This window comes from Conger conger, chromosome 13 (genome assembly GCF_963514075.1).
Source record: "Conger conger chromosome 13, fConCon1.1, whole genome shotgun sequence".
Lineage (NCBI taxonomy): Eukaryota > Metazoa > Chordata > Actinopteri > Anguilliformes > Congridae > Conger > Conger conger.
In genome coordinates this window covers 31,228,887-31,242,068 of record NC_083772.1, presented here as the reverse complement: position 1 = coordinate 31,242,068, position 13,182 = coordinate 31,228,887, and the positions used below count along the sequence as shown (strand labels likewise).

At 47.1% G+C, this 13,182-nt stretch overlaps 1 protein-coding gene across 1 annotated transcript in view; it reads left to right on the top strand.

Moving 5' to 3' along the window:
• The window catches only part of mecom (MDS1 and EVI1 complex locus), a 137,302-nt gene that overhangs the window by 112,724 nt on the left and 11,396 nt on the right, over window positions 1-13,182 (top strand). Inside the window, exons 4-9 of the mRNA XM_061217114.1 lie at window positions 3,057-3,159; window positions 3,402-3,819; window positions 5,056-5,203; window positions 6,185-6,338; window positions 8,627-9,971; window positions 10,377-10,464. Coding sequence (XP_061073098.1) covers window positions 3,057-3,159; window positions 3,402-3,819; window positions 5,056-5,203; window positions 6,185-6,338; window positions 8,627-9,971; window positions 10,377-10,464 — 2,256 coding nt within the window. The remainder of the gene's footprint in view (window positions 1-3,056; window positions 3,160-3,401; window positions 3,820-5,055; window positions 5,204-6,184; window positions 6,339-8,626; window positions 9,972-10,376; window positions 10,465-13,182) is intronic.

Sequence of the window (13,182 nt, the reverse complement as noted above, 5' to 3'; positions counted from 1 at the left end):
GTTAACGATGACTATCACCTGTTTGCATTGTGTTAGAGATTCATATCGCATATTCATATCTATGATGAGGTGATGAGGATGTTTGTAAAAAATGTTGGCTGTATTTCTGACAGAAATATTGAAAAGTTAATGATAATGATTTTGGTAAAAGATAATATTATTAGTAATAATAATAATAATAATAATAATAATAATAGATTTTATTGCAATAGAACAAATTACAAATATATGATGTGAAAATAATTCAACAAATCTAATCCAACACATGATATTACAGGGTCAAGTTTAAATATTGCAGTGTCACAATAGCTAATAAAACAGAAATTAAACATTTCCTTCAGGGATTTAAATAAATGCTGTGTAAATCCATTAAAAAATAAATAAATGCTGTGTAAAAACAATTTTACATTGTGTTATAGTGAGGGACACCATGTGCTAGATTAAACGAATTAAGTGCTACACTTGTACTGTCAAAACTATATAGATGAGCTGAAGTTATACTTTGGGTTGGTTGTTTTCTGTTTTCTCTCTGTGTAAACTGTTAATACACAGCTTTTGCTTGGGTTTGTTTGTCATATCTGTCATGTGCAGTATATGAGTCAAATAAGCCTTTAGACAAATACGCCTCTTTCACTCTCTCTCACACACACACACACACACACACACACTCACACACATAAGCCTCCATTCCCCCTTCTGCAGTGCAGGGCAGTCCTCATTCTTTGTTCAGGTGACTAATTATTTCAAGGTGAGAAACATCTTAAATAATGGCTTCACATTTCTTGTTGAGCTTTGGGTCACATATGAAACCACAGTAATTATGGTGTTTGGCTTGTGGACAGACAGAGTTATAACCCCACGCCTTTCAACACAGTGAGATGTCATCATCATCTCCTGCTCTGTGTGAGTGAGTTTATGTGTGTGTGTTTGTGTGTGTGCGCGTGTTTGTGCGTGTGAGTGAGTTTATGTGTGTGTGTGTGCGCGCGTGTGCGTGTGTGTGTGTGTGTGTGCGTGTGAGTGAGTTTATGTGTGTGTGTGCGGGCGTGTGCGTGTGTGTGTGTGTGTGTGTGAGTGAGTTTATGTGTGTGTGCGTGTGTGTGCGTGTGTCTGTGTGTGTGTGTGTGTGTGTGTGTGCGCGCGCGCGCCCGACCTGTGTGTGTTTCACCATGGCTGCGGCTGCCTCTCTCCCCCAGGTGATAAGGACACTAATAAAGAGTTCTGGGAGACTGCAGCTCTGTCAGGGTTCAAGGATTTACCTAGAATTTCCTTAGGGGGGGGCTGTAGCATTGGAGTGGCCATGCGGTGGGTCACTGCCGCTGAACTCTGCCACCCTGCTCTTATCTGGCTCTTATTCCAGCCGAGCCCACTGCCTCAGGAAAACACAGCTTTCCTGGTCCACTGAAAAGGGCACGGAATACATGGAACACTAATTCTGATTGGTTGAACGAGCACGCTGACAAATTCATTTGCTGCATAGACAACTGTGACACAAATTCTAATTGGTGTTTTTTGCACTTTGACTCTCTGTGAACCCCTAGGCCCAACACCACGGCTTTCCCTCTACCTCTTCCCTCTACACGGCCCCCCATGCCAAAAACAGACGTTAGTGTCTGCAGATAGCTGCCAGCTTTCACCGCTGTCAGGTAGCATGCACCTAGCAACTAGGTCTCTGAAGGGTTGCCAGGTTTTGTACCCAAGCTCTGTGCCAGTAACAAAGCTGCAGCTGGAATCGCTTTACAAACAACTGCCAAGCCTCCGAACCTCGGGCCCTGTATCAGCCTCTCCGACACGGCCCAACAAAGGCCCCCAGCTGTAAGTTCAGCTCCTCTGTATTGTTCTGGAGTCACAATATTATTGTTGCTCGCAAGTGTGAAGGTTCGGGGCACGTCGGAGATATCTGTGATCAGCAGGAAAGAGAGAAGGCCCACGTTCTCAGGGGCCCCGGGCCCTCGTCGAGTTCCCTGCATTCTTTCGGGAACAATGGGCCCCCCCGGTTATCCCCGAGATCGCAATAACCTGCACTTTCTGTTCCTGCCTGGCCCATCTCATGTGGAGACGCTGAAAGTCTGGCTCTGAACTATCTTCAAGGGCAGCGTCTCCGTAACCTCTGCGTTTCCGAGAACCCGCGGTCTCACTCCAATAAGTCACAATCCAAATGTCAGCGCGGCTCGGCACGGGAAGCTAATAAGTTAAACCTTCAAGCGCTGCCAAAAATAATGCGCTCCCGATTGTTCGCAGAGTGCCATTGTGTTCGCAGGGGAAGTCAGACAATCCCATAACCTTTAATGCTGCTCGGCCCTAACCTGGGGTTGGGGTCGCTGTGATACCCCCACGGTGAGGGCACAGCCCAGCTGGGGGGGTACATGGGCGTGTGTCTTTGCACTCTACGCTCAGTGAATAAAAGCTTTCTGCAGAGGTTGTGTGGCCATGGGTTTGATTTCCCACCATGATACATTCTGTACTGTGATCCCAGCTCTCTCTGTAGCCATCACTCTGTAGCTATTCCAAAGCTTGAGAAGTATTTATTTCAGGTTTAATGTAGCTTGCATTAAAGTTCTATCACACACCTAACGGAAACGATTATGCAGCTTCCGTTATGTGTGTGACGGTCAGGTGGATGGGTACAGTGTGGAGGTGTGTTTAATCTCTCCATTGCGGTGTTTGTGCAGATATCATACAGAGTAACAGCTCTCTCTGGCTGTGTTTGTGCAGATATCATACAGAGTAACAGCGCTCTCTTGCTGTGTTTGTGCAGATATCATACAGAGTAACACCTCTCTCTTGCTGTGTTTGTGCAAATATCATACAGAGTAACACCTCTCTCTTGCTGTGTTTGTGCAGATATCATACAGAGTGACACCTCTCTCTTGCTGTGTTTGTGCAGATATCATACAGAGTAACAGCGCTCTCTGGCTGTGTTTGTGCAGATATCATACAGAGTAACACCTCTCTCTTGCTGTGTTTGTGCAGATATCATACAGAGTGACACCTCCCTCTTGCTGTGTTTGTGCAGATATCATACAGAGTAACACCTCTCTCTTGCTGTGATTGTGCAGATATCATACAGAGTGACGCGGGATATTGCCCCTGGAGAGGAGCTCTTACTTTACATGAAGTCAGAGGAGCGTTCATGTGAAGCCATGGCTCCTGAAATTCACGGTTAGTTTCTCACACACACACACATATACACACACAAGTACAGGCACACAAACATACACGTACAGGCACGCACGTGCACACGCACGCGCAAGCACCCACATACATATGCACCCCCACAAAGCATACAGACACATGAACGTGTGCACTCACACACACATACTGTATGTCCACACATCGACACTGCAGACGCACACACACACGCACACAGAGCAGTTAACAGTCTCCGTCTCTCTGTCCCACAGAGGAGAGACAGTACCGCTGTGAGGAGTGTGAGCAGCACTTTGAGTCTCGCCCAGAGCTGCTGGAGCACCAGAAGCAGCCCTGCGGGTCTCCCCACTCTGCCCTCTCCCTGGGGGACCAGAGCCTGCCCAACCCGGCCACCAGCGACCTGCAGGACCTGAGGGACCCTGTCCATGACCTGAGGGACCTCCAAGACTTGAGGGACCCTGCCCATGACCTGCGGGACCTGCACGACCTGAGGGACCCTGCCCACGACCTGCAGGACCTCCAAGATCTGAGGGACCCTCAAAAACTGCGGGACCTCCAAGACCTGCGGGACCTCCACGAACTGAGGGATCCCCATGACCTGCGCACCCACCACCTCCCTCACGGCCTCCTGGAGTGTAAGGAGTGTGATCAGGTGTTCTCTGACGCTCAGAGGTGAGACGTCCCGAGCTCTCCAGCACACACACACACACACACACAGGATACACACTGTACACACACAGGATACAAACACACACACTGTACACACACACACACACACACAGGATACAAACACACACACACACACACACACACACACTGTACGCACACACTCACACACACCCAAACACACTGTTGGGGAAAATTCCCTTTGAGTTAGGAGAGACTTCTTGCAAGCAACATTTCCCGTTTAAAAGAACCCAGTTCTTTCACAGCAAGGAGAGTTTCAATAATACAAACTTTATTAACCCTATAACATGACAGGGTGTCCATTCTTATACCATTACACATCCTAAGTTATCACATGAATACATTACGGATGAAAGCCAATCATCTTCAGACAGTGTCTCAGTATTTTTCCCACGCGTTGTACTCCTAGGCCCACATCTGCTCCTTAAGTCATATAACATTTGTTTTGCAATTAACCCACTGCTACAGTATCTTCAAAGGCTATATTTATCATCCGTGGTTCCTCCTAGGCTGGTTAAGGAGGAACCAACCTTGGATGCGCTTCCTCCTCATCCTTTTCTATCATAACAAGCACCTGATCACACCCAACAATGGGAGGGTGTTCTGTCTTATCTCCTGAAGCCGTGGCAGAGCACTCACCCCTCCCTTATATTTTTGCTGGTTATATCTGTCACAAGCACAATTTATTCTTTTTAAGCAGTTTTCTAACTATATGCATTGTACATATCTGGATACATATATCCTAGGTTACATTGTACTCATTATATTTTTCTCCCACAACACTCACACACACACACACACACACAGGACACAAACACACACTGTCCACACACACACACACACTGTACACACACACACTCACACACACCCAAACACACATATACACACACACGTATGCACACACACACACTGTACACACACCCAAACACACGCACACACACACGCATGCATGCACACACACTCACACACACACCCCTCCTTAATCTGCTGTCTGCCCCTATCGTATGCCCCTCTGTACACTCTATTAACCCTCCCAAATGGGGAACTGGTATTGTATTGATTTGTATTGATTGGTGTGAAGTGATACTGTATAATAGTGATTTGCTGGTTGACATATGAGGTTAGAAAGAGGAGAAGTGGTTGTATTATAGGCTGGTTGTAGCTGGCTCTGGTGGTGACTCTCTGTCTGTCTGTCTGTCTGTCTCTCTGTCTGTCCTGCAGTCTGGAGGTACACACTCTGACACACTCAGAGGAGCGTGAGTACAAATGTGACCAGTGCCCCAAAGCCTTCAACTGGAAATCCAATTTGATTCGCCATCAGATGTCACATGACAGTGGCAAGCACTACGAATGTGAAAACTGCTCAAAGGTACAGTGAAGACTAATGAAATTATAGCACTGTTGTTGTACACATATGTCTGCACCACATCCCACATTGAACATACAGTATACCCAATAACTTTCAGCTTGAAACCCTTTACAGTAGCTTGAAATATGTTTATTTTCAATGATAAAAAAATGTATTACATTTATAAAAATATGAAACATCATAACCAAGTTTTCAACCATAAACTAATAAAATGTAAAAAAAGTGTCACAGAAACGTAATGCAAAGAAATACATATTTTAAAGGAATACACCAACATTTTGGGAAATAAATCTTATTATTTTTGTGAATTCACTGGCTCGGTTAGCTTAGCATAAAGACTTGAAGTATAGGAGTCAGTAGCCTACCTCCTTGAAGTGAGGAAATACACCTTACAGCAACTCCAGAACTGTCATATCTACATGAGGTACCATGTGTATTTGAAATATACTTTTGGGAAAAAAATGGTAAAAACAGGAGACATTGTCAAGTATTTGCAGTACACATCTGAGACAGGGTGCTGCATGCAATCCTTGAACAAATAATTGGATATATTATTGTTTTATAATGTGCGTTGATTCTATTTTACTGTGAAAAATAACGAAATTAATATAATATAATAATATAATATAAACTGAAAAAACATGTAATATTTTGTTAAGACAGGAAACCTATCCTTTACCTATCTGATCTTTAAGCCGCTACTTTTGGATTATGTTATGGGCAGGTCTGAGTGTGTTTGTATGAATTTGTCAGAGCGTGTGTGTGCGTGCATGTGTGTGTGCGTGTGTTTGTGCGTGTGTGTGTGTGTGTGTACCTGCGTGTGTGTGTGTGTGTGTGCGTATGCGTGTACGTGTGTGTGCGTGCGTGTACGTGCGCGTGTCTATGCGCGCGTGTACATGCGCGTGTCTATGGGCGCATGCGCGTTCCATGCCTCTTCCACGGCTCAGGTGAGTGACCCCTCTCTCTGCCCCTCCCCAGCAGGTGTTCACAGACCCCAGTAACCTGCAGAGACACATCCGGTCGCAGCACGTGGGCGCGCGGGCGCACGCCTGCCCCGACTGTGGCAAGACCTTCGCCACCTCCTCAGGGCTCAAACAGCACAAGCATATCCACAGCAGCGTCAAGCCCTTCATATGTAAGTGTGTCAGACCCTTCATATGTAAGTCTGCACACTTCTTACGGCTCTTTCATAGACAGAAATGTCCCCGTTTGTGCTAGCATAGACATTCCGATGGCTGTGTTTTAGTGGTGTTAGCCAATACGGTATTTTACTTGGTATATTATTGGTCATTACAAGGTATATTAATGTTAACCGTGAAAATTAAGTTGGAAAAAGTAGTTGATAATTAATTATACAAAGTGAATACAATGTTTAGAATTCTTCATTTCAGCATGTAATGTTTTATAAATTGTCATCAAGCATGGTGTGACGATCAAGTTGTTATATTTTATATTTTGTGGAATGTGCTGTTTTTGAAGATTGCCTACTGCTGATATGAATGTAAATTATGTACCTTTTATAGTTTATACCTTCATTATAATTACAACATGAGGTGTATCAACTCTAAATTCGTATGCAGGTTAAATTAAATGTACAAATATTTAACATTTTCTGGTTTACAGGACTGTACAATCACACTGTAGCTTCCATATTGTCCCCTATAGTGACACTGTATAGAGCCCCACATTTACTGTCACACTCTAACCCCCATGCACTGGCTGTACACACACACACCCACACACACTAACCATTATATATGAACCCTTTTACATTGACCCTGATACATTGACATTATGAATGGCTCCACCTTCTGTTTGTGTGTATGTTTGCATGTGTGTGTGCATGAGTGTGTGTGTGTGTCTGCCTGTATACATATGTGTGTGAGTGAGTGTGTCTGCGTGTGTGTGTGTGTGCGTGTGTTTGTGTAATAAATGTACGTAGTGGTTCTGGAGATGCAGACAGAAGTGCAGACAGAAACGCACTGCTTCTTTACGAAGGGCAGGTGCTGCTGTTGCCCCAGAGAGCACAGTGCTGATCATTTATTTAGATACTCAGCTGTGTTATTTAAAGGATCCAGGAATGTGTTTATAATATTTAGTTACGGTTTACAGAAAGATGAAATAGGGGCTGACACGAGTGTACAGTGGAGGAGCTCAGTTCCTCTTGTGGCCTGCGATTCACACCTATATGTTATTCTGTAGATAAAGAAAGGGCGTGAAAAAGTACACGTAAAAGAATCTGAGGTGTGATAGTGGATTCAAATATGTCAGCAACTTAGACATATGTTAAATATGGTGCTGTGGCATAAGGCAAGAAGGATAGAGTGTTTCAGTTCAGCAAAGTTATACAATGCCTTAGGCTTTCCACATTTGGAGTACTCTGTTGAGTTTTGGTCACATATTTTGAAAGCTATACATTATGATGTACTTGATGTTTTATATAATGTGCGATCTAGATATAGATTGTCAGATATCTCTATACCGTAATACAGACCGTGTACAGCTGTACTGTACACTGTGTGTATTAGAATGTGTTTTATGGCTTGTGTATTCTATAAAACACTTTTTTCTGCAGCGTACACTATAGAGTGTGGCACTATCATTTAATGGACTATGGAATGTGTGTGATGTAGTGTGATCTACCTTCTGTGTGAGAGATGCCGTTGTTTATGTGCATGTGTGAGTGTGAGTGTGTGTGTGTGTGTGCTTGTGTGTGTGTGTGTGTGTGTGAGATGCAGTGTGTGTGTGTGTGTTTGTGTGTGTGTGTGTGAGAGAGATGCAGTGTGTGTGTGCATGTGTGAGTGTGTGAGATGCAGTGTGTATGTATGTATGTGTGTGTGTGTGTGTGTGTGTGTGTGTGTGTGAGATGCAGTGTGTGTGTGCATTTGTGAGTGTATGTGTGTGTGTGTGAGATGCAGTGTGTATGTATGTGTGTGTGTGTGTGTGTGTGTGTGTGTGCGTGCGTGCGTGTGTGTGTGTGTGTGTGAGATAAACCCTGGTCCTGGTTCAGGGCTGCCAGAAGGGGGAAGGGGGAAGGGGGAAACGATGTGTGCAAGTTGAGTCCATGGGAACCAGGATAGGATTCATTCAGCTCAGCTTCCTTCTCAGGCTTAAAATAGAGTCATTGTGCTCAGTGTGTCTCTGGCCCGCTGGCACTGGAGCCAGCCTGCTACTGAGTCAGGAGTGCTCTGCTGCCTTACACCCAGCTCTGTAACAGCCTGCCTTTAGCAAACACCCATAACAGCAGTCTATGCAGACCCTATCACCAGCAGTCTGTTCAAGCCCAGTCACCAGCAGTCTATGCAGACCCTATTACCAGCAGTCTGTGCAGACCCTATCAGTACATCCTGAAGCATGCAGTGGTCGCAGCCCTGTTTGAGCCCTGTGTCTGAGGGAGGCGTGTCTGTCTCCCTGTGTCTCCAGGCGAGGTGTGCCACAAGTCGTACACGCAGTTCTCCAACCTGTGCCGGCACAAGCGCATGCACGCCGACTGCCGCACGCAGATCAAGTGCAAGGACTGCGGCCAGATGTTCAGCACCACCTCGTCCCTCAACAAGCACCGCCGCTTCTGCGAGGGGAAGAACCATTTCGCCACGGGGGGGCTATTCGCCCAGGGCATCTCGCTTCCGGGCACCCCCGTGCTGGACAAGTCCACCCTGGGCATGGTCGGGCACGCCGGCGCCGGGCTGGCGGACTACTTCGGGGCGAACCGACACCATGGCGGTCTGACCTTCCCCTCCGCTCCAACCTTCCCCTTCACCTTCCCGGGCCTGTTCCCCTCCGGACTGTACCACCGCCCCCCCCTCATCCCCACCACCTCCCCCGTGAGGGGCCCCCCAGGTACCGAGCACAGCAAGAGCCCGCTCCTCACCCCCCTGCAGGGCACGCAGGGCGCCCGCAACCTCCTGAAGACGCTCTGCAGGGACATGGTCCCGGACGAGCCCCTCAGCGGCGACGCCCAGTCGCAGAGCTCGGCCAAACAGAGGCGCGCGGGCAAGCTGAGCGACCAATCGGAGAGCAGCGACCTGGACGACGTCAGCACGCCCAGCGGCAGCGACCTGGAGACCACGTCGGGCTCGGAGCTAGAGAGCGAGCCGGACAGCGACCGCGAGAGGACCGCAGAGGCCGACCGGGAGGCGGAGCGCGGGAGGGCGCGGGAGAACGGCAAGCCGCGGAAGAGGAAGACGGGGAGCCCTCAGAGCCCGCCCTCCGCCCCGCCCGCGCTGGACGAGCGCACCGCCGTGTCCGGCGCCGTCAACGACTCCATCAAGGCCATCGCCTCCATCGCAGAGAAGTACTTCGGCTCCTCGGGGCTGGCCAGCCTGCAGGACAGGAAGGTGGGCGCTCTCCCGTACCCCTCCATGTTCCCCCTGCCCTTCTTCCCGGCCTTCTCCCCGCCCGTCTACCCCCTCCCCGAAAGAGACCTGCGGCCCCCGCTCCTGAAGGTGGAGCCGCAGTCGCCCCCCTGCGACGCCAAGAAGAGCCGGAGCAGGAGCTCCGAGTCGCCCTTCGACCTCACCACCAAGCGCAAGGAGGAGAGGGCGCCTCCGCCCGCCCCGTCGAAGGCGGGGACCCCGCTCTCAGCCAATCAGGATCAGCCGCTGGACCTGAGCATGGGCGCTAGGAACCGGGGCGGGCCTACCAAGAGGGAGGAGTCCAGGAAGAACCACGTGTTTGGGGAGGAGAAGGCGGAGGCGGTCACGCCGAAAGCGGACTCCTCGCTACAGCACGCCCGACCCACACCCTTCTTCATGGACCCCATTTACAGGTAATGTGAATCTCCAGGGCAGAGCCTGACTACACCCTACTACACCCCCTACCTACTATTCCTATTCCTAATAAAGAATTTATATATATATATATATGTATACCGCCAGTAATCCATGAGTTCTGTGAAGAGCATTATGTGGTTAAGATTTTTTTCAAGTAATAATTGATTCAGCTAGTTTAACGGTATTAAAGCAGAGGTACTGCACCTTAGCATATGAGAACTTAAGAGTCATCGATGTATTAACATATTTATTCATATATTATCATGTATTGTAAAGAAGTGATATGGTGTATGTGATTAGTATATAAGACGTGGTGGGCTGACTCACTGACTGATGCACTGTAAGAACAGAGCGATGTGAATGTCAGCATATAAGAACTGATAGAAGTGTAACATCAGCAGGGTTGAGAAGAGGAAGATGAATGATCCGTTTGAGGCGCTGAAAGACAAATACATGCGGCCAGCACCCGGATTCCTCTTCCACCCACAGGTGGGTAGTTTGGTCGTAGGTCTACCGATTTCGTAACAAATTTCAGTAAATATCGTGGGTGTAACTGTGAAAAGATTTGTGACAAATATATATTTTTAACTTTAACTACATGTGGAGTTGTTGCACTGTGGGGGAAATATTTCAAGCCATAAGCAAATCGGAGGTTTAGCCAACTATAATTCATCAACTACTGTTGCGCGTGTGAACCAGAGAACTTTGCCTATGGGTTCAAGTCTGTTAATCATCACCTCTGATCAAATGCTGCTTAAATTGTTGTTTTTTTATAGAATTTGGAATGCTTAGTTCTGAATTTGTATCACAGATATCGGAGATTGGCACCGCAGTCCCTCTGACGGGAAAAAAAGGGCTTAACCACAGAGCCTGCAGAAGGCTGCATAGTTAGTGAGTCAGTGGCAGAGGACTTGACTAAATACACTGTGGTATTATAATAGCTAGCTTTCACCATATCCTTGTGGTCTTGACAGATGGCTTTCACGCAATCCGCAAGCGCACCGAGTAAAAATGGCTTCATGTAAAATCCTTATGAATGACTGTGTAAATTAACCAAGTAGAAAACATGACAGTCTGGTGAAGTGATGCATCACACAAGTGATATTTTCCATTAGCGTGTGTGTGTGTTGTTGCAGTTGTGTGTGTGTGTGTGTGTGTGTGCGTGTGTGTGCGCGTCTGTGAAAAAATAAATAATGTTGTATGTGTAATGTGATGCACTTACACATTTGTGGTGTATTTCTGAAGTGTGTCTTTAATTACAAAAGAAACTCCATAGTGAATTACTAAGGAGCAGTCTTTTCATTGACTGCTCCTGCCCTGCATCTTTGAGCCAACTGGGTCTTGGTGCCAGTGGCTGGTGTGCGCTGAGGACACATGGACTCTGTCCTCTGTGGTTTTGGCACAGCGATGCCTGCGCTAGACCGAACTGCTTCTCCTCCCACACTGAGCTATTCCTCGCCTGGGCATCTCTGTGAAAACTACAGACCCCTCACAAAGAATTTCACTGGGCACATTCTCAGAATAAACAGTAATACTTCTCTGCCGAACAGAGACTATGTTATTACTGTGTGGTATCTGTCCAGACAAAATAACAGCAGTACATCGAGTGTACACCAGTGTGTACAGTCCTGGAGTTTAGAAAAGTTGGGAGGTGAGCCAGGGAGGTGGCCTCCTGGTAATGACATCATCACATACATGCATTCAGACCTTCTGTAGTGAGTGCCTCACTTGCTCTCTCTCTTTCTCTCCTTCTCCCTCTCTCTCTATCTCCTTATCCCTCCCTCGCTCTCCTTCAATCAGCACTCATCACTTTAGACGTGCAGATGGTCCGGAAATTCAAGCAATAAAATACAGAGCCGTGCGTTTGTGCAGGGGCTTAAACCGAGTGCTTTTCTGTGTCACTTCAGGCAGCGGCAGGTCAAAATACCGCCCAGCCTTTCTCGCTCCTTCTCTCTTTCTCTTCCTTCCTAACTCTCTCTTTCCTTCCCCCTCTCCGTATTGGGGCTGTGATTGATGGGCCGGGCCCACCCCCACGCTGTAGGCTATAATGGGCCCTGTTCAGTACAGTAGGACTCCCCAGAGCGTACACTGAGTTATGTCCCCGGTCCCCTCCTCCGCAACTGGCCCCAGACCGGGGGGCCCGCAGGGGCAGAGAATCCGCCCTTATGTCTCATCTGTGGGACCAATCAGCTCTGTCGTCTGAGGGCTCCCAAACTAGCGCTCTCCGAGACAGTAACGACCTGAAGTTACAAGCTCCTGACCCTGAAGCAGCACCGCTCAGGATAATAGTGTGTCCACATTCTGCCGCACCCCAATGGGCCGTATTTTTATATGATATTTAGGTGCTCCTCCACCTGTGCTGGCTCTGCCTGCTTACTTTATGACATGATGCCGGTAGAGATGAAGTGATGGAAGCAAACCTTTTGGACTTTTCCACCGAGGGAGGGAGGGATTCAGTTACTCGCTACAACTTTCGCTAGAGAACTAAAAAATAAATCTGTGTTAACAAGTGTTTTAGTCTTGGACTGAGACTTAATATTTTTAAATCTTTTTTTACAAAATATTAGCTTGTTTTAAGATACTGTTTGCTTGACAAGTGAAACGTTCTTACCCCATTGGTAAATCTTGAAATGAGTCTAAACTTTCTCCCCTTATTTAGCAAAAAAAAGTCATAGAAATAAGATTTTAAGTCCAAATATAAGACTAAAATACGTGTTGAGTGACCAGGTACCTGTACCTGCAGGCGACTGCACAGTTCAGCTGAAGGACTGTAGGATGAAGGGCTGATATCAACTCTCCTGGGTTTATGGAGAATGTTGCTGGATGGCTGATCAAATAAAGCAGGGATATCATTAGGTGGAAATATCTGCTGGATTGTATGGATGATAAGGAGACTTAACTTATATCGTTAAAAATACATTCATTGTAGTCTTTCCAAATCCACATTTTTTGAATGCCTGTAATCAAGTGAAAATGTTTGTCTCCCAGTGGGAGGGCAGCAGCTGCTGGAGTAGGCCTAACAGGTCCTTAGCATAGGGTGGGGGGTGGGGTGGGAGGGTTGATGGCTGTGAGTAAAATATCTGCTCGTGTTTCCGTCTTTAAAACTGAGGGGTCTGAAAACGACAGCTTTAAAACCCCTGGTATTCACAGGAGTAATCGCTGCCATTGAAAAATAGAAACAGATAATATTTTACTCGCCCCCATAAA